Raw genomic sequence first — 23,204 nt, 5'->3', positions numbered from 1 at the left:
CAAAGAATAAATATAATAAAATAAGCGACAAACAACAATCAAAACAACAAGTCTAATTTAAGTTTTCAATCACAGTAGCCTACAAAATTGCAGCCTAGGAAAATTAATCTCAAGAGACACCAATTGGTTTAGTCTAATAGCCATTAATCTAACACTTTTTAGACCATTATTCTCTACTATTTTTGAATGTAATTTGTTTTACTGTTTTACCTTTAATAAATGATAAAAGCATGTTTAAGGATATAATATTCTATTTGATAAAAAGTAATGTATCTGACAATCCTACTAACTTTGTGTTATAATAAATATCAGAACAATTAAATTTCTATTTTCACCTTTGTGAAAACTCAAATTGAGTACTTATGTTGTTTTATGTTAAAAGTATACAAAAGTTAGTTTTTTCTTCAATAAATTCAACTTGTTTTCAATTATTTATATTTGTAATACTGTTCAAAATATAGTTTTAATTGTTTGCTAATAAAAGATCCTAGTAAAGTAACTTCACTGGAATATAAATAAAAACAAATTATACAGTAATCTTCCTTTATTCTACCAACATATGTTTCTGTGTGTCAACGAATCAACACACTTCAACTGGGTTGTTAATAGGAAAGATAACTCTATCTTTCCTATTAACAACCCAGTTGAAGTGTGTTGATTCGTTGACACACAGAAACATATGTTGGTAGAATAAAGGAAGATTACTGTATAATTTGTTTTTATTTGTAATACAAATTGCTAAAATGACAAAAATTAAGTATCTTTAAAAGTATTTGATAATAAAAATCATCTTACTTCTCAAAAAGCTACAAAATAAAATAATTTTAATCAAAAAAAAGTTTTTATTTATATAGAGAAGTTGAAGAAAAATTGAAGGAAATGACCTTAATAAGAATAAAAATAAAAATACTTTTTCTCAATACCAAATTAGCAGTTAATATAGTTACATTAAAGTTTACCTGTTACATTATAAAACTGACTTAATTACTACATATATAAATATTGAACCTCATATTATATTCTATTAATCACTACTTTCCAGGAAACAGTTAGATAGTAGTTCTGAATAAAAACTTTTTTTGGTAAGGTTACTGCACATACGGTTATAAAGATTTGTATACATATATAATACCTTGTTGAAACCTCTTCCTAATTTTATGTTAATCGATTTATTAATAGTCATTATCACAACAAAAGTTTTATTTTATCTAAAAACCTTATTTATGCAAAGTTACAGAACATATAGTTATGAAAATTAATATTGAAGTTATTAAAGATATAACAATCTGGTTCTTAATTTAAGTTTGATAAATACCATGTCACAATGTTTATCAAACCAAACAAAAGACTTCAAGCATACTTTTTGTGACATCATTATTATTAAATGGATTGGTTTAAAATTAGTAAAATTATTTTAGAAATATATTTAATAGTATGCATACAAATATACATAAGTATATGTGTATTGTGTAGTGTTGTAACTTTACCAACTTTAGGTTTTCAAAAAGAATTTTAAAATATATAGAAAAATCTAAAAAAAAATTTAATGCCACATACACTTTTAAACTGTATGTTAACAAAGCAAAAAGTTCAGTACTTAAATATTATTTGTATATAAAAAATAAAATTAGAGTCAAATTACTATTGAACTAATAAAACATTAGCTTCTTTCTAAATAAATTACAATATCAAATACACTTATTAAAAAAAATTAACACAATTAATAAAATAATATTAATAACAATTTTTCATAGAACTCTTTCTTTGTAAAACTAACATAACATAAAACTTTTTATTATTATTACAGAGCACCATTGAAGTGTGTTAATTTGTTAACACACAGAAACATATTTTAGATTAATAAAGAAAGAATACTGTGAAAATGTGTTATTATATATTCAAGTGAACTTGCTTCACCAGGTTCCATATTAGCAAACAATTACCTTTAAATTTTGAATTTTAAAAATAATATTATAGCGTTTTCCCTGTATATAGAAATTTACATTTTAACATTTTGTTAGTTACTTTTATTATTACTCAAATAAATATAATATAAATACTATTCATTTTTTTATACTAAAAAAACATTTCACTTATTTTTTTATATATATTTTCGGCCAACACACTTAATTTTAGTTCTTAAACTTTAAAACTACAAAAATGTTTTTAGTTTATAGTCAATAAATTTTTTTTTAATAATTGATATGGAAGCCTTAAACATAGAATCGTTGACTTCATCTTTAGTAAGAGAATACTTGCATAAAAAAGGTTGTAAAAATACTCTTGCTGCAATGGATCTAGAGTTTCCTAGACCTTTAAACAGCATCAGCAACAGATTAAAACTTATAAATGCAATGCACATAGGTTCATGGGTTAAACAAAACAAACTAAGTTTTAAAAAGTATGAAACATTAATGGAAATTGTGATGTATAACACCCTAAAATACACAAATAACAAATCTAGTCAAGATTTTATGAAGAACTCGTCACACTTGCAACAGCAAAAAAGTTCAACATCAAAATGTGATACATCAGTGAGCAGTGACAATTCCAAAAGCTTGAATGGCGATGTAAACAGTAACAGTTCACTTGAGAACACTTCAAACTACTTCAAACAGGATGCCATTGTTAGTAGTAAACCCCATTCTCTTTTAAAGCCAGCATTTAAACAGCAGTCATCTGTTGAAGTTAATTTAGAAGATTTTATTGATAGTGATGTTTTAACAAACAAAAGTGTGTATACTAAAACAACTAGGCCTGTTAAATCAACTTTTTCAGACTACAGTAACAGATTAAAAGTAAGTAATAGAACTGAAGAAATGTCAAGAGGTGAAGGATACAGAAATAGCAACTTTAGTTCAACAAAAAGTGACCAGGTAGATTTTAAAGAGTTTTTAGATTTTTTAAATGATGATAATAATACCTCAGATTTTGGTTCATCAAAGTCTACTTATTCAAAACCATCATCATCTTCCTTTATTCCTGAAAAAAGGAAAGCCAAAGTAAACAACATTGAAAACTTTAAAACAAAAACAAATTTAGCTAGTAATGTGAGTACAGACAGCTTAATAAAGTTTAGTGATCACAACATAACTAGAAAAGATTTAATATTTGATGCTGACTTAGCTTCTCATTTGAGAGTTCTGTTATTTGGTACTGACAAAAGAGGCTTTCCACCTGAGTGGACTGAACAAAGTTTTAAATTTAATGACTGTGAAAAAGGTGAGCCTCCTTTTTTACGAATTGGAATAGTTCAAAGAAAAGGTGGACCTTGTGGATTGCTTAGTGCAGTTCAAGCGTTGGTTTTGAAACATTACATGTTTGGTGAAAACAACACAGAACAAGCTGAAATGGACGAAGTTTATAGTTATAAAAGGACACAGTCACTTGAAAAAAGTATTGTTGAAATTATTTGGCGTTGCAGAGTAAAAGAAAATAAAGTCTACTTGGCTGTATTGTCTATGTATAAGCAATTCTCCTTGCCTATTCATAGCCAGCCTGATGGAGTTACTGAACATGTAAAATTAATTTCTTGTTCTAGAAAACAAGATTTAATGTCTGCAGTTCATTCTCACATAAATGAGTATGAAAAAGGAAAAGGTAGCTGTGCTTTACTTCTTTATTCAGCTATACTTACTCATGGAATATCTGAAGTACGCTCTGAAATGGATGAAAATGGTGGGAAGTTAATGGGGTTGCATAACTACTGTACTCAAGAAATGATAAACTTGCTTTTACATGGGCAAGCTTTTTCAAATGCCTTTGATAACAGTATCAGTTTAGGTGAAAATACTATGCTAAGAGGAATAACAAATCAAAGTGAAGTTGGGTTACTGTCACTTTTTGAACATTATGACTCTATTAAAATTGGAGAGTTTTATAAGTCACCTAAGTTCCCAATATGGTTAGTCTGCAGTGAGAGTCATTTTACAGTTTTGTTTTCCTTAAGTTTCAATGCATCAAAAGGTGATATTTTTGATTTATACTATTATGATGGTCTTGCAAATCAAGATGAGATAATAAAGCTGACTGTAAATTGTCAGAAAAAGTGTTCTGAGGCTGATATTGTTGGTACTTTAGTTCCTCCAATAGAACACTGTATAAGAACTAAATGGTCCAAAGCTGTTATTAGCTGGAATGAAACCGAACCAATTTTATAAATTATTTTTTCTTAAAATTTTTTTTTTTGTTTTGTTTTATTTTAAATAATTAAAATGAATAGGATAGTCACTGTGTGTTCTATTTATCTTACACAAAAAACATTTTAACACACCTTTTAATCATAGTTATATTTTATATTTATTACTTGATTTTAAGTAATCAAGTTTTTAATAAGCTTTTTGTGCATGTCTTTATGTAGTTTATCTTATGCATACCATCTGTTTGTTGTGATTTTTGTTACAAAAACTGTACCTTTTTTACTGTGATTTACAGTTTTATTTTTTTGTCTTAAGAATAACTGTTTTCATATATTTGTTTCTACCTGCTAAATTTTGTTATATTTATTAACAATCCATTTTTCACAAAAGTTTAATTCTGTATTCTTTTAAAAGGTGTATTAAAAATAACTAACATGAACCAAGAAAGAAAAATAGGATTCATAGGAGGTGGTGAAATGGCCTGGGCAATGGCTGTTGGCTTCATTAGTGGAAAAGGTAGTTTATTTTAAGAGAACAAATTTTTGTTTTCACTTAGTTTTTTCTATCAAATTTTTTTTTTCTGTTTATTATACAGGGTTGCCACACACTCAGACTAGTTCGAATATTTTTCCTAAATCTTTTGCTAGTTCTTGACTTCAGTTTTTTATTTTCTTAAAATACAAAAATCTTTGATATTATTATGCTTTTTTTAGGTATTTAAGCATGATTAACAGTAATCTCTTTCAGTTTTATGCTCAAATTGTTTTTTTCTGTTTTCTTGTTATCTTGATATAACCCAGCTAGCTTTAATATGGCTTTTTAAAACAAAGAGATAAACCCTGATCATAAGTTACTTTGTTTTTAGTAAGGCCATTGGGGGGAGGTCCAACATTTTTATTACAATAGTTAACATTAGCTTTTATATGGAAGTATCATAAGTTTTATAGACTTTAAAATTTTTTGTTTAACTTTTAAGATATCATAGTTTATATTTTATTTCTAATTTAAGGGTTGCAAGTTTTATTTTTTCAATTTTCTCTTAAATTGAAAAAGGAAGAACTACATTTTTTCATTTTTAGAACTGGAAACCACAAATTTTCAGAAAACAATCCTTATATAGTTTAAATGTTTTTAAATGTTGCATTTTGAAGATTTTAGATTAAAAAAACAAAATAAATAAGTTTTTTTAATTTAAAGTTATAATTTTTTAAATATACTAAACTAGTTTACTATACTCGTTTTTCGTTAGCGACTTCTGTAAGTAACCTGTTGGGCTCACTTACTTTAATTGCTTGTATATCAAAAGTTATCGTTAATCAGATTATCATTGTAGTAGTTATACAGAAAGTTATAAACCTACTCTTAGCAATACTAAGTAGAACTTCTTTTTTTTTGTGATCTTTTTCTGTATAATATTTTTAGATAAATGAGAATTATTTGAATATATTTTTTTCAAATGTTTAATTCTTTTAATAAGTATTTTAGTTAATCAGAAAATTACATCATTAATATAAAATTTGGCAGCATCATTTTTATCCAGATAAAATAAAATTTAATGATTTAAAGTTTGAAAAATTCAAACTTTTAGATTTTTATCGATTAAGATCTAATTAATTTATTTAATAAATTTCAGTTCGGTATAACATTAACTTGATTAAACATTTATTTAACTTTCCTTTCACTTTTTTTTATTGTAAATTTGTAGTTTTATTTTTTGATAAACTAATAATGATAAAAAGGGGGTTTTTATATATTTTTTTATATACTTTAAAGCCAAAGTTTATTTGATTATAAAGGTAAATTAATTATTACTTAATACAACTTAAGCAAACTTTTTATATGGCTTAAGTATTTAGTATGAGTTTTTTGAGCAATATCCTGAACATTTTATGAATATATTTTTATTAACTTTCTTTAAATAGTAAAAAGCTAAATATTTTATACAAGAATAATACCTAGTTTAAATAAAAAAAATTAAATCAAATTGAAGTTTGATGAAATACAAATTAGATTATAATTACCATAAAAGTCAATTGAACTAAATTAAAAGTTTTAATTAAACAAGTTTAATTTGATTTATATTAAAATGATCAATTTTGAAATAAATGCAAGTTAAAAATGATTCTAAACCACAACATTTAGTATTACGTTTAGGTTTTATTTGACCTTGTGCTATTTAAGACCTTTTTTGCAGATGGCCTTACTCCTTCAAACATGTTTGTCAGTAACCCTTCGAGTGGTAAGCTCAAAAGATACGCTGAAAAGGGAATACACACAACCAATGACAACTTAACAGTTCTTCAAAACTCTGAAGTTGTTTTGTTATGTGTCAAACCACAGGTGAACTTTAGCATTTTTACAAGTATTTACTCATGAGTAATTTTTTAACTATTATGAAAGTTGTTTTAACAAATGACTAATTAAAATAAACTTCTGATATTAGAAAACATTAGCAAAGAACAAACTAAAAAATTAGCTATAAAGTTAGTTATTAACAAATTTTGATTCAAATTTATAGTTTTTTGAAACAAAAAATATATTTTATTTTAAGGCCATAGGGGGGGGTAAACCATGTTTTTTACAAGTTGATCTTATTTTATAGAGTTTTTTCTAAGCTTCAAGATGCTTTTTATCGTTTGAAAAAATTTGAATTATTTTTTGAGATATGATCAGTCAAAGTCGGGCCGCATAATAGGTTCCCTATGGGAAGGAAAAACTAAAACAGCAAAAAAAGATTATTTCATTTAAAATCTATCTCCTACATTTTTCAAGCAATCTTCTTCAAACTTTCACAGTCTAATCTTTATACAATAACAAAAAAACGTTACTTTGGAATTAAAAAATTTTTTTGTTGAAATATATTTTTTTTGAAAAAAAAAACACTTTTTTTTAAAATTTTTGTGATAAAATTTTTATTTTTAAAATTACTAAAATTCTAAAGTAACGTTTTTTCCTTTTATTATAAGGAACGTTTCCTGAAAATTTGAAGAAGATTGCTTGAAAAATGAAGGAGGAGATAGACTTTTAGTGAATTTTAAAATTTCCAAGAAAAGTGACCCCGAAAATTTTGCGGTCCATACGTTTATAAAGAAAAATTTTGAAAAAAAATCAAATATTTCAAAATTTAAATGATATTTTTAAATTCTATAAAAACTGGCTTGTAGTTTGTACTTAAAGCTGTCATATAAAAGCCAAAGTTAATTTTTGTAAAAAAAATGTTGGACCCCCCTCCCCCCCTCCCTATGGCCTTAATTTATCTTTCATCTTAAATTACTTTGCATGTCTTTCAAACAGATCTTTCCTTCAGTAGCTAAACAAATAAAAGAAAGTGGAAATTTTAATGAATGCAACAAACTAATTATCTCTATAATGGCTGGAGTTACAAATGAAACAATGCAACAAGTATGTAGTATTATAGATAAATTGATTATTTAACTTATAACTCTAAAAATGGTTTTGAGCTGTATTATTTTTTTATATATTTAGAAAAAGTTATAAATGTAAAGTTTTTACTTATAAATAAACATTTCTTATTTTATAAGATTTATAAAACTCAATAGTTAAACAACTTAATTTTTTTTTAAACATCTACAAATTTTGTACTTAAAAAAAGATTGCTCAACTTGAGACCGTAGGGGATGATGTATTTTTAAAAGTTGCTCTTATTTTAAAGATCCTACCTAGCTAATAGTTGATTTTTACCCTTTTTTAAGTTCAATTAATTTTTGAGATACAAGAGTACAATGTTGAAGAATTCAAAAGTTTCTTTATGAAAGCATCGAATTAAAAAGTTTAAGTTAACATTAGGTTTAATCATATCAATTTGATCATCAGACCACATACCTTCAGTAAAGAATGTAACCGGTGTCAGTCTACCAAAGCTTGTGGTCTGATGATCAAATTGGTATGAATTAAACTTTATTCTAACTTGAACTTGTCTCACTTCATACGAAAGTCCATGCTTAGGCTCTGTAGACTTCGCTGATTTTTTTTTTATAATTTAAAATATAAATATTTATTAAAGTCTTATCTTCTCCTTTAGTTTTTAAGCAGTCATTCTCAACCGTTCTAAGTCTAGTCTTAATTTGAAAAATTCAAGTATATTGTCAGAAGTTAAAAAATTATTATGAAAATTTCATTTTTATTATGATAAAGAAAAAAGAAAGTTCGTAAAATGTTTTTTTTTTTTAATTTTACCATAGCCTTTTTATTTATTGTTTTTTTTACAATGCGCTTTTCTTATAATGCAAGGTTCTTTTGCCAAAATTATAAAGTAAACTGCTTAATAAAAGAAAGAAAATATATATTCAGGGTTGCCACTCGGTCAGGAAAAGTCAGGAAATCAGGAAAAGTCAGGAAAAATTAAAAAAAAAGATAAAAGTCAGGAAAAGTCAGGAAAAAATGGGGGGTTTTGAAAAAAAGTCAGGAAAAGTCAGGGAATTTGATAAAATTTCAAATAAGTCAGATTTTGTCAGTTTAAATTTACAAAATTCCTTGTTTTCCAAAGTCTTCAAATGGTAAAAAGTCCTATAAAGTCAGAAAAAAATTCCAAAATTTTCCTAGAAATTTACAAAAATATTTAATTTTATTTCCAATGTCTTCACCTGGTATAAATTAGTAAAATATCCTTCATAAACCTGCAAAAATTTTCTATTAACATATTGAACAAGTACCCTACTTGAACAAGCAGATTTTGTAAGCTTTTTAGTATTGATGATCTGTAGCAAGGACACTTCCATAGTGAAACTGTGATATATACACAAAAGATTATCTAGCATAATTTTAGAATTAAAGTGTTTTTTGTTTAAATAATTAAGTTCTTTATAACTAAGCAGTTAGTTAAGTATTTTATGTAACAAGTTAATGTGTATACTTTACCTCTTTATATTTTTTTCAAAGTTGTTTAAATTTATAAATTAAGTTATAAGAGAGGTATATGCTAAGGTTAAGTTTACTTATTGTTTTTTTTTTGTAGAGTAACTTAAGTTTTTAAAGTAAATAAGAGTATATTTATTTGTTACAAATTTTATACTAAATGATAAGAGGAAGTATTTTATACAACAGATATATAGTTTACTTTTTTATGTTTTTTTTTTACAGTTACTTAAGTATATTCTTTTTTAATTGATTCTTAATTTAAGGATTTTATAACAAAAAGTTTGGGTAGTATTTTATTAAACTAAGTGAACAATTTATATAAGTAAAACTGATTTAGAAAAGTCAGGAAAATTTTGGTAAAAAGTCAGGAAAAAGTCAGGAAAAGTCAGGAATTTTTTCTCAGCTTAATCAGTGGCAACCATGTATATTTTTAGTAAAGGTTTCAAAGTTATTAAAAGTTTAATAATAATTTTTCTTCTTTATACGTTTATAGTGGAAACTTATTACCAAGCTGACTATATATCAAATGTTAACTAACGTTTTTATGTTGTAATAAAGTATTTTATAGTATATAGTTTAAGCTTTCAAATAAGGGTTGATGTTAGTTTTTTAAAGAAACGTTTGATGTCCCTTTTGCTTTTTACTACCTTTTATATTCAGAGTAATTTCAAAAAATTAATGGTTTAAGAGTTCTAATTAGTCTTATCGAAAGGGCAAACTAAAACAGCAAAATTAGACTATTTCATTAAAAGTATATCATCTGCAGTTTTTAACTATTACTCTTTAAAGTTTAAATAATATAACTTTTTTAATTTAATGATTATGCATATAAAACTTTTTTTTGAAGTTCTTTACTTTTTTTTTTATGCTGAAATATAATTTTCTTAAAAAATCACGAATATTTTCAATAAAGTTTGAGTTCTCTGAAAAAACTTAGTATAGAATAGATTTTAAGTGAGTTTTTCAAAAATGTTCGTGAAATTCGCCATACAATTGCATTAGATTTTTTTTACAAAACTAAATTTGTCTTAATAGTTTTTAATTAAGAAAAACTATCTTATAGCTCTAGCTTTAAATTTAAATCAAGAGTCAATATTTATTGAAAAAAAAACTTTAACCCTTCTATAGCCTTAATAAACTTAACTGAAGTAAATTTTAAAATGTACAAGTTCTTCAGGTAAATTGCAATAACCAGAGTTTGATAAATTTTTGTTCTTAGATTTTTACTTCACATTGTCGAGTTTAAAATTTGATGTATAATTCAAGATATTCGACTTAAAATTTTTAATATGGGTCATGCTTTATGTTAAAAAAGGACTAATGTTGTACAAAAAACTTTATGCTGTTTTATAGAAAAAATTAGCAAACATGGTTTTTTTTTTGCTTGTGAGTAAAGTACTTCCTATCATATATTACTTTCACTACACTTTTTCTCTTATGAATTTTTCAAAATTACTTGAGCTAGCAAAGGACCTTTTTTATTTATTGTTGACTGCAAAAAACTTTTTTTTCAGTAAATTTGGCAGCTTATCATAAAAATATGTTGAAAACCTTTATTTTGAAGCTTATTAAGTTTTATATGCGTATAATACAAAAAATAATAAAAGCCTACTTTTATAGAAATATAGTTAAAGTTGATGATCTAATATGTTATTTTTTATACTTTTTATGGGGTAAATTATTTTCAACAAATATTCATAAAATTAATTGTTAAAAAGAGTTTATTTGGAATAATTGGTAGTAATAAAACTATTGTTTTCCAAAAGTTGAAATTTTTGTGTTAATATTAGTACATTATTTTAAGACAAAGTCATGAATACAGTTGAAAAAACATGTATAGTCCTTAAATAAATTTAAGTCAATCATTTAAAATATAGGTTTTATTTTCGTCACAATTAGTAAAGCTGTATAAATTTTACTTAAATTTTGTTTAGCAGTAATGATTTCCGCTGGCTAAATACAATATATTTATTATATTTGTGTAAAAAAAAAATTAAAAGTCAATAAATTTTCGATATTTTGTTAGACTTAACTCTGAAAATGTGAGTGTTAAAGTTATTTTCATAAAGCTTTTGATCTGCAAGTGTTTCGCTTATACAGCCACACAAAACTTTTTGACACACCATCCAAAAACACCAAACGCCTTTTTTCAGGTCTTTCCCAAATGCCACATAGTCAGGACCCTCCCCAACACCGCCGCCCTCGTCCAGTCCGGAATGACCATCATCAGCGCGCACACGGGCGTGCCTGAACCCGAAATCAAGTACTGCGAGGAGATACTGTCAAGGTGCGTTGGCTGGCCATATCTATTTAGTGTGGCTTGCAAAAAACTTTCTTCAGTTTGATCGTTCTTTATAAAAATGCTGTTGATAAACTTTGCTTTAAAGATTGTTCAACTTTCATACGCTGATAATACATAAAACATTTAAAGCTTTCTTTTTAAAATAGTTTATTTATTTTACTGAACAGCTTAAAAAAACATTATTGAGTATAAGTTAAACAACAATTTTTTTTTCTAATTAGTATTCATGAAATTATATTGAAAAACAAAAAAACATATTCAAGTAAACTGTAAAGGTGCGGGGACGTTGTGAGGTTGCCGGAGAGGCTGATGAACGCGGGCATGTCGGTGTCCGGGTGCGGCATCGGGTACGTCTTGTGCATGATTGACGCGTTCGCGGACGGGGGAGTTAAGATGGGGCTTCCCCGGCAGACTGCGCTCAAGCTGGCGGCTTCGATGATCGTGGTTGGTTTAAAAAAGTTGATTAGTTTTTTTTATAATACATGTTTTGTAGAGTGGTTATTGGGACTTTTAAACCTTGAGTCGGAATCAGAAAACAAGTTTTAGCAACTAAAGTATTTTAGGTTTACTAAAAATATTATAGATAAGGTGAAGTACAGTTTTTATTTTTTTTTATCACAAAGGTAAAACTAACTAAATCAAAAGATACGCACTCGTTTGGTTACGCATTTTTGAATTCTGAAAAATTACAAATTCAGGGTTCGTGCGCGTCAGGCTAAATCAGGCTAAGTCAGGCTAAATCAGTTTTTTATTTTAAAAACTTGAGAATCTCAGTTTTTCTCATTTCAAATGCTTGAAAATTTTTGATTAAAAACATTTAGAAATCTTTTTAAGATCAAATTGAGATATAAATTTATTTCTAAATAAAAATTTAGTTATTAAATTCAAAATCAGTCAGTATTTGTAAAAATAAATGCTTAAAACCTTTTGTTGAATCTCTGAAATTTTTTTAAGAACATTCAATATTTGTTTTGAGTAGATTATATACGTCATAGTTATGAAAATTCATAAAAAAATACAGTTTAAACATTACAGTTTAGTTCAACAACTTAGCTGTTTGTTTGAATTTGTTTACATCAGCTATGTTTTTCAGAGCTTAGTTGGTTAAACTGTTTTAATTTCTAATTCAAAGGCTTTATACCAAATACTTTTTAAGTTAAAATTCTTAGCAGTTTATTCATATATTTTACTGTTTGTTTAAAGTTATTAGAGATATTCACAACACTAAAACTTAGCTTTAAGATATAAGTACTAAGTTTTGTGGGAGTACAAATTTTAGGTACAATTCATTTTTCTATACTAGAACAAAATATCTAAGGTTTTTTTTTAGTTTAAGTGTAAGCCTTTTAAATCTGATATGACATCAACAATCACTATATTTATTTAGAGTTTAGGATTTATAATTATGTATCAATTTTAAGTACTAGCCAAAATACTATAATTTTTTTTTAAAATTATTTTTAATACTCTTGTAAGCATTTCATTTTAAACTTTAATAAAACATGACAATGTACGTTGTTTTATCATAAATCTTCTGTTTATAATGTTTTTACTTAGTGCTTAATTAAATTGAAAAATTGTGTTAAGTATTATATATTTAATTTTTACACTAGTAATAGATTAGATATAACACGTATTTTAAAACTTATCACTGAATTTGTTATGTTAAGGGCATAGGGCATGGGGGTCAATCACCTTTTTCACAACTTGGTCTTATTTTATTGAGTTGTAACTAAGCTATATGTTGCTTTCAGCAGATTTTTAAAGCTCAAAATGTTTGAGGTAAAGCTGGTTGAAATCGAAGACTACAATAGTACTAATCAAGACCCCCTCAATACCTAAAATGACTTCTAAAGGGGATTTTTCTTACTTTTAAAAAATGTCAGGCTAAATTGGTCTCAGTCAGGCTAAATGAAAAAAAAATCGCGCACGAACCCTGTTTTTAGCTAACTTGTTTCTGCCCACTAAGATTGTTCTTTTCTTGCATGATATTAGAGAAAGATCTTTCTCTAATACTATGCAAGACAAGTTTGATCTTAGATGGGTAAGGAATAATAGATAGGAAATAAGGAATGGTAATAAGGAATATTAGATGGGTAAGACACTTTGTCTAGACATAAACAATTTTTATTGAAAAGCTTGTCACATATATGTGCAACTTGAATAAAAACTATTTTGTAAACAAAAAACGGGAAAGTCACTATACTGTATCAAATTCATTATAATATAGTAACCAATGTAGTAGGTAAATTTGCTACCCCTTGTTTAATTACGTTTTCTCGTTTAGTTGTTAGCACTTTTGTTGTGGCAACAATGTGCGTAGATTCGCGAAAGGTGACTGTAATTTAAGTTTTGACTCATAAAAAGTTTAAGGCCATAGGGTAAACCACTTTTTTTACAAAAATTAAATTTGGCTTTTATATGAAAGCTTTAAGTACAAACTACAAGCCAGTTTTTATAGAATTCAAAAATATAATTTAACTTATGAGATACTTTATTTTTTGTAAAAAGTTTCCGATACAAACGTATAAACCGCAAATTTTTCGGGGTCAATTTTCTCGGAAATTTTAAAATTCACTAAAAATCTATCTCCACCTACATTTTTCAAGCAATCTTCTTCAAGTTTTCAGGAAATGTTCCTTATATTTAAAGAAAAAAACGTTACTTATGAATTTTAATAATTTAAAAAAATAGAAATGTTATCACAAAAATTAAAAAAAAAAAATTAAAAAAAAAAAAAACACTATTTTTACAAAAAATTTTTAAAGTCTAAAGTAACGCTTTTTTTTTTATTGTATAAGGATTAGACTGTGAAAGTTTGAAGAAGATTGCTTAAAAAATGTAGGAGGAGATATATTTTAAATAAAATAGTCTTTTTCGCTGTTTTAGTTTTCCCTTCCCATAGGGAACCTATTGTGCGGCCCGACTTTGACTTGTCATATCTCAAAAAATAATTCGATTTTTTTTTAAACGATAAAAAGCATCTTGAAGCTTATAAAAATTTCTATAAAATAAGATCAACTTGTAAAAAACATGGCTTACTCCACCCCTATGGCCTTAATTCGCATTTAAAAGCATATTAACAACTTAATTGTAATGTTTAAGTTTAGATAAGACTTATTTTCTAAATACGTTTTTTAGAGATCAGGATACTAACACAATTTTTTTTACTATTTGTATAAGTTTAAATTTGTTTAAAAAAATACTAATGGTATGTCTAGGATAAGGACGTTTTTACTAAAATATACATGAGCTTTATATGAAAGTTTTAAACTATAAGTTAGTTTTAATAGAAATTGACAATTTGATGTATAACTATTCAAAATATAGATTTAAGTGTTTGTAAACAAAAGGTCCTAGTGAAACAAGCTCACTGGAATATAAATAAAAACAAATTATACAGTAATTTTCCTTTATTGTACCAACATATGTTTCTGTGTGTTAACGAATTAACACACTTCAACTGGGTTCTGTAAAAAAATAATTACTGTAATGAAAGAATAGAAGCTAAAGTAGGTGTATACATGTATTCATTAAAATTAAAATTAAATAATTTCTACAGATTTTTAGAGGTTAATTGTTAATAATAAGTAAAATACTTAATGTTAAATCCTACTGTTATAAAAATATATAATATTTGTAATTATTAAGTCTAAATTAAGTAAAGTAAACCAAAATACACAACAAAATAACAAATCACAATATAAACAAACCACTTACTTTAATGGAAAGAATAGCTAATTCAAATTTATATTACCGTTGCTAATGATTGAACAAAATACATCAAATAACCACGTCACAATATATATGAACATAAAGACAGCTATTTAGTTTGTTTTGTAAAGATAGTTAATTTAGTCTTTATGTTTGGGAAAGCAGCAAAGCGCTTTAATATGAAAAGTAGTCTGTAATCTATTTTGAATAAAAATCGAAACAACAACCACCAATTAGTGAATCAATAAAATTTAACAACGGCAAAGACAATAAAAGTCACAGGAACTTGATATAACGTATATTTTATATATTAAATGTTTGTAATGATTAAATCTAAATTATAACAAAATCAAAGTTAGATGCAATTAGGAAACATATTTAGTTTAAATGTAAATGTTCTTTCGCTTTTTATTCAAAATAGGTTACATACTACTTTTCATATTAAAGCGCTTTGCTGCTTTCCCAAACATAAAGACTAAATTAACTATCTCTACAATACAAATTAAATAGCTGTGTTAATGTTCATATATATTGTGACGTGGTTATTGGATGTATTTTGTTCAATCATTAGCAACGAAAAAATAAATTTGAATTAGTTATTCTTTCCTTTAAAGTAAGTGGTTTGTATATATTAAGGTTTGTTGTTTTCTTGTGTATTTTGGTTTACTTAACTTAATTTAGACTTGATAATTACAAATATTATATAGTTTTATAACAGTCGGATTTAACATTAAGTATTTTACTATTTATGAACTATTAACCTCTAAAAATCTGAAGAAATTGTTTTATTTAAATTTTAATGAACACATGTATACAACTTCTTTAGCTTCTATTCTTTCATTACAGTAATTTTTTTTTACAGAACTCAGTTGAAGTGTGTTAATTCGTTAACACCTAGAAACATATGTTGGTACAATAAAGGAATATTACAGTATAATTTGTTTTTATGTTTTGAGGTATAGTCATTTTGTAAAAAGTTTTCCATACAAGTGTTTGAACCCCCATTTTTTCATTGTTGTCAGTTTTCTCGTAAAACATAAAATTCACTAGAAAATATCTTCTCCCTCACCTTGAGCAATTCACCTGACATTTTTGGAGCTGGCCCCCTCCTAACCTTATTAACTTAAACTTGCTTTCGAAATCAAGAAATAATACTTTTTTTAAAAAACTTTTTTATTGTTTATCTTAGCATGCGTCTTTACTTATCATTAAATTTAAAGACAATTATGTATGGCTTTCAAAATTCTAATAGTAATTAGTTAAATTTCAAAGCTAGTGTGAGTAGTTTTCTAATAAAAAAATTATAATAAAACACGAACATATTTTATACATGAACTTGATTTTACTTAGCATTAAGTTTGAAGTGGTGCTCAAAAATTTTCAAAAACTGCGGTTTCATTGATTTTTACACAACTAAAGGGTAACAGTTTTAAAAGCGTGTTAATATATTTTAAACTCAACTACAAATTGTTAAAATCGTTATCTATAATTTCAATCTAGTTTCAGAAGTGTTAACACTGTTGAAATTATTTTGCAGTAACCTGCAGTGTAAGTATGCATTACTCTGCCTGCTGCATAACTTTGCACTAAAAATTTTTATGCTGGAATTAAGTTCTGTTTTATCTGATAGATGTGCCTTGATTGAAGGTACTTGAAAAAAAAATTGATGGCTTTTAAATTAAAAATAAACGACTTTTCATGCCATCCAACTTGATATATTGCTTGATATATGTATTATTTCGTAAAGTATTGCAGTTATGTTGCTACATTTTCAATGTAAAAAAAAAGACTCAACAAAGCTTTCCACTTAATATCAATTATTCCCATTTTCACATACCACGATTTTTCGCTCGATTGAACATACAAAGACAGTTTTTAATTTTTTTAGTGTTTTACCCTTATCATTTACTTAACAGGGTTGCCACAAATCCTGGAAAAACGAGGAGTTTGAGAAATTTCGACAAAAAACCTGGAATTTTGAACAAAAATCACCAAAAAAACCTGAAATTTTAAAACAATATTTGCATTTTATGTAAAAAATTTTGATTTGGCACGAAAAATCTATCAAATAGATAAAAACTTTTTTTCATCATCAATTTTTTTATTAAATGCACATTTAAAGTAGCTTTACTTTAATAAACCCAAAAACAAGTACTTTCAAACACCTGGAAAATTTCAGAAAATTTATTTCTCAAAAACCAGTGGCAACCCTAACTTAAAAGTGATAACCGTATACAAAACAAATTGATAAATTGTTTCTCTTTAAAGTTGGTATAAAGTGCACTATAATTTGAAATTAAAGTATAGCAAAGTATATAAATTTTCTATTAAACAGTCACTTCTTAACACGTGTTTGAATTTTGGTGCATTAATTATAAAGTATAGAAAAAAAAAATTCTAGAAAATTTATATTATTTAAAAAAAACTTAAGCTTATCATACTTCGTGTTACTCAAAAATAAGTATTTATTTTTATTGAACTTCTATTTAATTGAATTTCTGTTTCATTTCCTAAAAAACTAATTTATAAAAAGAAGAAACATTATTTATGTTAAGTGCATTACAGGACCTTAGTCTTTTTCTACTAAGCTAGAACTTTTATAGATTAAATTTGATTAAAAAAAGATTTAATATTATTTACAACTTTTATCTAAAGTAATTAATTTTAAAGTCTTTTAGGTTTTATGGAAATTGTATGCTTATATTAAGTGAAGTTACAGAAATAAATAAAATCAAATGTATTTTTTAATTAGTTTAAATTAATTGCAATTTTTTATTTACAAATAATGTAGTTTTCTACATGTTCCAATATATAAATCATTTAAGTAAGATTAGAACCAGTGCTAAATTTTAAACAGTATATTACTTACCTTTTTTAGAATTAAATAATTTATTGAAGATTAAAAAATCTAAGTAACTAGATACTTTAAAAAAATGAAAGTAATTTTTGAGAAATAAACAGGGTTACCACACACTCAGGATAACTCAGGCTAGTTTGAAATATTTGAAAAAAACTCTGGCGAGCATGGATACTATTGCCAAGTCTTAGGCTAGTTCTTTTGACTTGACTTTTTTTATGTGTTTTAATTAAGTGTTTCTGTCTTTTTTAATATATTTTAAGGTCTTTAAGATTAATAAAATAATGTTTTTATTATTTTTGTCCAATTATTATTTCTTTTACTTAGCCTTTAAACTCAGACCTATTCGGGCTAGTCTTCGTAGTTCAGGCTGATTTTTTGCCTTACAGAGTGGCAACTCTGAATAAATGATCAAAGTCAATGAGTTCAATAGGTTCCTTATGAAAGACCCAAACCAAAAGGCAAAAAACTATATATATATTACTTAAAATTATTATTTTCTTTGTTTCTTAGCTAATCTTCATCAAATTTATACGAATAGTTAATTACTATTATGTTTATAATGTTACTTTTTCATTTATTTTCATAAAAAATTTTCTTCTTTATTATTTAAAAGTTTCCAAAATCTAAGTTTTTTAAATTTTTGAATATGTTTTCCTGAAAGCTTGAGTTTTAATGTTCAAAGATCAAGAAAGTAGATTTAATTTTACATTTTTGAAAAAAAAATATTGAAAAGGTTTCTGTCCTTATGTGAGTATTGAAAAAGTTTTACGATAAGTTAAATACAAGTTAAAAGTTAGTTTTCTGAAAACTGACTGATATTTAACATCAACAAAAAACATCGGCGAAAGTCAGCAGAGCAGAAGCCTGGACTTTCGTTTGCCGTGAGACAAGCTCAAGTTTAACAATAGGGTTGATCACGCCAATTCGATCATCAGACCACAAGTTTCGGTAGACTGAGACCGGTTTCGTCCTTATTAGGACTCATCAGTCAGTCACAACCGAAAAACTTGCAGTCGTCAATCTACAAACGGTTTATCATGCTTTCACATGAATCAACAATTTGCTAGCAATGATCAGTGACGTCAGCATTGTCATTTGCCGTGCAACGTTTAAAACATTGTCCACTAAGCAAGACATCTGGCACGCTCGTTTTAGTACGATCAACAAAAAACATCGGCGAAAGTCAGCAGAGCAGAAGCCTGGACTTTCGTTTGCCGTGAGACAAGCTCAAGTTTAACAATAGGGTTGATCACGCCAATTCGATCATCAGACCACAAGTTTCGGTAGACTGAGACCGGTTTCGTCCTTATTAGGACTCATCAGTCAGTCACAACCGAAAAACTTGCAGTCGTCAATCTACAAACGGTTTATCATGCTTTCACATAAATCGATGTTTTTTGTTGATCGTACTAAAACGAGCGTGCCAGATGTCTTGCTTAGTGGACAATGTTTTAAACGTTGCACGGCAAATGACAATGCTGACGTCACTGATCATTGCTAGCAAATTGTTGATTCATGTGAAAGCATAATAAACCGTTTGTAGATTGACTACTGCAAGTTTTTCGGTTGTGACTGACTGATGAGTCCTAATAAGGACGAAACCGGTCTCAGTCTACCGAAACTTGTGGTCTGATGATCGAATTGGCGTGATCAACCCTATTGATATTTAACATTTTATTTTTTTTATATAAAACCAATGATATTATTACAAAAAATACCTTGCAATATTAAGCCAAAATTATGGCTGATTTTTAAATGACATTAATAAAGATTTTGACACAATTTTAGAAGTATTAGAAATTGGCCTAATTTATGTTTACTTTAAATTTTATTGTCAAAAAAATGTTCCTCATTTGAATAATTAAATCTTTTTTTTTATATATATATAAACATGCAAGAAGACATTAGGCTAAACTAAAATAAAACTGGCATTAATGTGTAAAAAACAAACAAAATAAAACTAATAGTTTAAAACTATCAATTTAGTAAAATCATAATATTAACAGGTGATTTCATGCTAAGGTTAGAAAAAAATAAGTTACTTAATATTATTATAAAGTTAAAATCTTAACAAATGAACATACTTACAATAAGGCTTGTAAAATTAGTAAAAAATAAAATTATTGTAACTAAAACACTAAAATAAATTAAAATACTTTAACTCTTAAAAAAAATTAAGTATCATATCGTGATGTAACTAAAAATTTGCTTAAAAATCTAATAGTAAGATAAATTTGTGATTATTTATATCGGTTTTAATATTTAATTATACAAGTTAAAATAGGGATGTATTTATAACTTTTTAAGATTTGAAATGAACACACGAACATTTTAACTCGTTTCTTTAATTTAATGAAGTTCCCCTGTCAGCGTTCGCTCAATCCATCTTCTCATCTTCTATGCTATGTATTACTTGCCAAAAAAAGATACAAACAAAGTTATTTTCATTTAAGTTTTATTCTTTCACGGTTCTTAACTGATCGTTTTTAATTTCTTACAGCTTAAAATCTACTAATAATTTTTTATTAAGATTTAGGAAATTTTTTAGTTGTGCAAAAAAGTACTCCTTTTTTAGAAACGACGATTTATTGGGGAGTTTTTGTCATCTATTTTAGAGCTATAAAAACTGTTTCCTGAAAATAAGTCTGTAGCTCGAAAACTAAAACATACAATGAAAATAACTACTTGCAGACTATCATATGTTTTAATATAAAAAATTCTATACAATGAAACGAAATGTGTTTAAAGATAATTATATACTGTTAATTACAAAGTTACAGTGATCGTTACCAACATATGAAGCTATTGCTGATGAAGTATACTTATCTGTTGAAAAAAATAGACTAAAATAAATTATATTTAGTGTTACACAATTTAAAAACCATATAGACCCTAAAAATTTTAAACTCTTTGGAATGTAACCGGAAAACCAATTTGTTCTACAACATAATCAAAAATAATATTTAGTATAAATGTTTAAAAAATGTCTATAGTGTGTTGATAAATAAGTTCATGGCCATTATGAAAAATCTCTAACTAAAGATAAAATGTAGATTAACAAAAAAGTATACTTGCTGCTAAAAAAGTAAGTTTTATAACATGTATCAAGCTGCATTTAGAATTAACAATGATAAAATTTTAGTTTGTACGCTAGATAAGTTTTTGAACTGAACCTGCTTTCGACATTATAAACAAGTTTAAGGTATTAACACTGAATAAACTAAAGTTTTCCCTTTAATATAAAAAATTAGCTGTAGCAACTGCTTAAAAATTTGCTCATTCCGATTAGTTTGATTCGGATCTTTTTACTTATGAATCAAAATTTTTCTGGGTCCACTAGTTATAATAAATCTATAATAGTAGTATGATTTTTATTTACCAAGTATAACAAGAACATATAAGTATTGCAGTTTGGACTAAAATAGTCTATTATGATTAAACTATAAAAGTGACTATTTAAATTATAAATACAAATTATGTTTTTATTTTTATATCCTTTCCTTGTAGTTTATGCAGTTTATATTTATACGTTTAAAATAAAGGTCTACTCTTATAGTAAAACATACAACTTTTTTATACTTTAGATTTGAAGTTATAAATACGTTTTTTATTTGGTGTTATAAATATTATTGTTAAAGAAGAGTTTATGGTTTCCCAAAAAATGTGAATATTTAAATAGAAAACAAAACAATCTCTGTATTTTTCCTAGCAAATGTTTAAAAAGTAATAAGCTTTTTCAATTTCTCAAGTATACACGTTCCTTTCAAGCTCAAGCCAATAGACAAAAACAAATTTAAGCAAATATATAATTCACAGGGTGCCTGAAAGATGTTTTTGGAAAGGGGGTCATTAGTTATTATAAACTTTAAGTACTAATACTAACCATAATAAGACATTACAAAAGAGTCTTTCTTATTCTAACACAGAGTAATATAATCTTAAATTAATAAAGAATATGAAAGTAACGTTATTTCATAAATGCATAAAAATACAAGTCAAGTTTAAATGCCTATCTTATGTACTTGAATTTGGTCGTTTTTTATACAGTTTGTATATTAAAATTATATATACATATGAGTACATTGAAATATAAGCGTAAATTTTTTGTTTATTTATTTTTGATGTTTTAAATCTATATTATATTCAGAAAAAAAATACTTTGATTAAACAATAGTTTATGATGTTCAAACAATACAAATATTTAAGATAGATTATTAAAAGTTCTCTACATTCATCAACAAACGTTGAAAAGTATTCTATTGCATATTCCAAAACTTTTACTATCTTTTGTTGTTTGTTTTGCCTGCATACAAGATAAACAACTTGTTAAAATTTTCTTAAAATTGTTTCACTCTCTTGATCAACTATCAAAATTAAGAATTACTAAATTCTCTCAAGCCAACAGCTAAAATAAGAAATAGGTGTTCAATTAATATTAACACACAGGGCGCCGGCAAGATGTTCCTGGAAACGGGGGTTCACCCGATAGCGTTGAAGGACACGGTGACGTCGCCGGGGGGAACCACCATCTGCGGGCTGCACGAGCTGGAGAGGGGAGGGATGAGGTCGATGATCATGAACGCGGTGGAGGCGAGCACTTTGAAGGGGGAGCAGCTGTGCAGGGACTCCGCCGACAAGAAGAAGTAGATTGATTGTGAATTTAAAGTAAATTATTATTTTTTATTATGCTTTTGATATTTAATCACGTGACGTTAGTTTAAAGTTTGAACAGTTTTTTGTTTTTTTTTCTGCTATGTAATAGTATTATTACGCTAAAGTTACTAGAGAAATCTAACAATTTGTTTAGATTTTGAATTCTGATTATTTTTGTTCAACATTAGTAAATTTATATGTATATGTAAGAGTACTAGGCTATTTATTCAAAGCAATCAATTTATTTTTTTGCCTTATGTGTGTTTTCTAAACTTTTAGTGTACTACTTTAAATATGTCATTTAATCAAGACAGTTTATACTGGCATGCATAACTAAGTGACAAAAGGTTGCTTGTTTTAAGTTTCGTTCAAAATATTTTCTTTAAAAATAAAACTATATCAATATCTTCATTTTTTTAAATAGTAAAAATGCTTATAATCATAGAAATATTGTTTACTCTACGGCAAAGTTTCCCAAAGAGGGCGACTACTTTTAAATTTTTGCCAAGTAGGCGATTATGAAAATGGGTTTGTGAAAGTCTGCTCTATAGCTTGTATAAAAATGTACTTGTAATTATATTAAAACCTAATGTTCACCATGAAATTAGTTCAACGTAATAATTATATTACAAAATAACAGTTTAAAACTTGTGAAAAC

The 23,204-nt window shown here is 26.3% G+C and overlaps 2 protein-coding genes across 2 annotated transcripts; both read left to right on the top strand.

Moving 5' to 3' along the window:
• Window positions 1-2,203: 2,203 nt before the first annotated feature.
• LOC145829135 (putative ubiquitin carboxyl-terminal hydrolase MINDY-4) lies at window positions 2,204-4,366 on the top strand. The gene has a single exon (XM_082936867.1). The coding sequence runs from the start codon at window positions 2,205-2,207 to the stop codon at window positions 4,158-4,160; it is 1,956 nt and encodes a 651-aa protein (XP_082792993.1). The 5' UTR covers window position 2,204; the 3' UTR covers window positions 4,161-4,366.
• Window positions 4,367-4,556: 190 nt separating this feature from the next.
• On the top strand, window positions 4,557-22,945 carry LOC145830017 (pyrroline-5-carboxylate reductase-like). Its single transcript, XM_082937914.1, has 6 exons — window positions 4,557-4,655; window positions 6,334-6,479; window positions 7,434-7,541; window positions 11,171-11,304; window positions 11,595-11,763; window positions 22,340-22,945. Exons 1-6 carry the CDS (start codon window positions 4,574-4,576, stop codon window positions 22,538-22,540), a joined length of 840 nt encoding a protein of 279 aa, XP_082794040.1. The 5' UTR covers window positions 4,557-4,573; the 3' UTR covers window positions 22,541-22,945.
• Window positions 22,946-23,204: the final 259 nt, after the last annotated feature.

The sequence above is a fragment of the Thalia democratica genome, chromosome 1, assembly GCF_965202585.1.
Source record: "Thalia democratica chromosome 1, ktThaDemo2.hap1.1, whole genome shotgun sequence".
In the NCBI taxonomy this organism is placed as follows: Eukaryota; Metazoa; Chordata; class Thaliacea; order Salpida; family Salpidae; genus Thalia; species Thalia democratica.
The sequence above is the reverse complement of the archived record's forward strand: the minus strand, read 5'-3'. Positions and strand labels throughout refer to the sequence as shown.

Bases quoted from the DNA above. Each gene is read 5' to 3' on its own strand.
- LOC145830017 (XM_082937914.1), top strand. From the start codon at position 4,574: ATGAACCAAGAAAGAAAAATAGGATTCATAGGAGGTGGTGAAATGGCC. The intron at 6,480-7,433 runs GTGAACTTTAGC...TCTTTCAAACAG, and splicing joins TGTTATGTGTCAAACCACAG to ATCTTTCCTTCAGTAGCTAA. The intron at 11,305-11,594 runs GTGCGTTGGCTG...TAAACTGTAAAG, and splicing joins TGCGAGGAGATACTGTCAAG to GTGCGGGGACGTTGTGAGGT.
- LOC145829135 (XM_082936867.1), top strand. From the start codon at position 2,205: ATGGAAGCCTTAAACATAGAATCGTTGACTTCATCTTTAGTAAGAGAA.